The 1,980-nt window shown below is 48.4% G+C and overlaps 1 protein-coding gene across 1 annotated transcript; it reads left to right on the plus strand.

Moving 5' to 3' along the window:
- Positions 1-2: 2 nt before the first annotated feature.
- Positions 3-1,582, plus strand: CSUI_005677 (transmembrane; the record flags this gene model as incomplete). The annotated part of the gene is made up of 2 exons (XM_068065847.1): positions 3-618; positions 1,035-1,582. Coding segments are annotated over exons 1-2 (1,131 nt in total), but the record flags the coding sequence as incomplete, so codon positions are not given.
- Positions 1,583-1,980: the final 398 nt, after the last annotated feature.

The following is a 1,980-nucleotide window of genomic DNA, read 5'->3' on the forward strand; positions in this document are numbered from 1 at the left end:
CTAGCCGTCTTCTTCCTGTTGAGAAACCATCAGGAATGTTGAAAACAGATGAAGAATCGTCTTCTTCATCTCCACCTGAGCTTCTCTGGGGTGTACGTACACCTGGAGCGATGACCCCTGCTATGATCTCAGCAGGAGGAGGGGATGGACCAAGAGATCACCCAGGGGCCTTGACCTTTCCTAAGGCGGTAAGAAGAAGAGAAGAAGGAGAAGATCCACATCCAGGCACAGGAGGACGTCATTCTCATACCTCTCTCAATACTAGGAATCCCCATGAAGTCCAAGCAGCGGTTACATCGTCTTCTGCTTCTCTCCCTCTATCGTCTTCCTTCTATCCATCATCTGTGACTTCGCAACAACGAGGAGGAGGAGAAGAAGGAGAGGGAAGGGGGACTTCTTTCCTGGTAAACTTCTCTGAAGGCGGACAGGGAGAGAAGCAGATCTCTCATCATGTTTCTCATCCATTTCGGGGGAAAGACGTGCCAGTCGAGGGAGCTCATGGAGGGAGTCAGAGGAACGTGGGCGAAGACGGAGGATCGTCCTTCATGAAGAAAGGTAGTTTTAGTCAGAGATGGGGAATGGAAGATCTCTTCGAAGAACCCGAACATCACCCACCAGGTACGAAAGATTCAAACAAGCCATTCATTCCTCTATCTGTCTATCTATCTATCTCCTTCTCTCTCTCCTCTTCTCTTCTCTCCTTCTCTTCCCTCCGTCTCTTTCTCTTCCCTCTCTCTCCTTCTCTCCTCTCTCTATAGAAAAGGATAGTCTTTGTATCCAAGAAATGTCGATACATCTGTCAATGTAGATATATAGTAGGTGGAGAGGGGGGGGCGTATGTGGTGGGGAGTACCCGGGTAGGGAAGGTGTATGAAGAGAGGAAGAACACGAAAGCAGCCATGGGGATGTCGACAGGAAGGCATCATTTCTGAGATGTCTCTTTCCTTCTCTCTGCCCTCTCACCATCCTTCCTTCTCTTTCTGTCTTTCACATGAAACTCATTTTACCTCTTTTCTTCTTGTCGCCTCTCTCAGGTACGTCCTTCCGCACAGCTGCTGCGGTGTATAGACACCGCAATGTCGAGGAAGGATGTCCCCCCCCTGTAGTAACTTCTTCTCATCACCAGCCTTTCTCTTCTTCCTCCTATCCTTCTTCTTCTCCTCTTCCTTCTCTGCCAACTATTTCAGCTCCTACGGTAACGACATCTACACATCTCTTTTCTTCGTCTTCTTCTTCCTCCTCGTCATCGTCTTCCACCTCTCTCCCTTATCTTCATCCTGTTGTCCAGGCGTCATCTTCTCTTCTTCTTCCTTCGTCTGTCCCTATGGCTTCTCCGGGTCTCCCTTCAGTAAGCACAGGTTCCTATGGTGCTGCTTCATCTTCCTCTTCTCATGAAGGCCGTGGGGGAGAGAAAGGGAGACTAGCAGCATCCCAAGATTCTTCTTTCTCTCTACCAGCAACACAAGGAAATCGTCCATCTCTTCCTCTTCCTTTCTCTTCTTCTTTCCCGTCTTCCGCTCATGGTAGTCGTAGGAATAGTGAAGGGTATGCGGTTAGTGTGAAAGAAACGAACATGAGAGGGGATGAAGAGGAAAGAGGAGGAGGAGGAGGAGAAGAAGAAGAAGGAAGACGAAGAAGAAGGCTGAATGCGTCTTGCTTGGCTCGAGGTTCAGCATCACGGAAACGTCGCAGCGCTGCACCTGGCATCGAGACAAGTAAGCGAGAAACACACACATGCAGAAAGAAGGAGATGAAACAGAGAGACAGAGATAAGAAGAGAAAAAAGAAGAGACAGGAGATAGAGGCATGAGATCTAAAGGAGAGGTGATAGGTTGTCGGGGTGTTGTCGCTGATTGATGAGGGATAAGCATTTAGCTAGAGAGAATATGTAGAGGATAGATATGGGGATTATCCTACCTCACCCAAAGGTTTACTATAGCGATCTCTCTCTACATGTTGAGTATTGGTGGTGGCATGTGT

This window comes from Cystoisospora suis, assembly GCF_002600585.1.
Source record: "Cystoisospora suis strain Wien I chromosome Unknown contig_2744, whole genome shotgun sequence".
NCBI lineage: Eukaryota > Apicomplexa > Conoidasida > Eucoccidiorida > Sarcocystidae > Cystoisospora > Cystoisospora suis.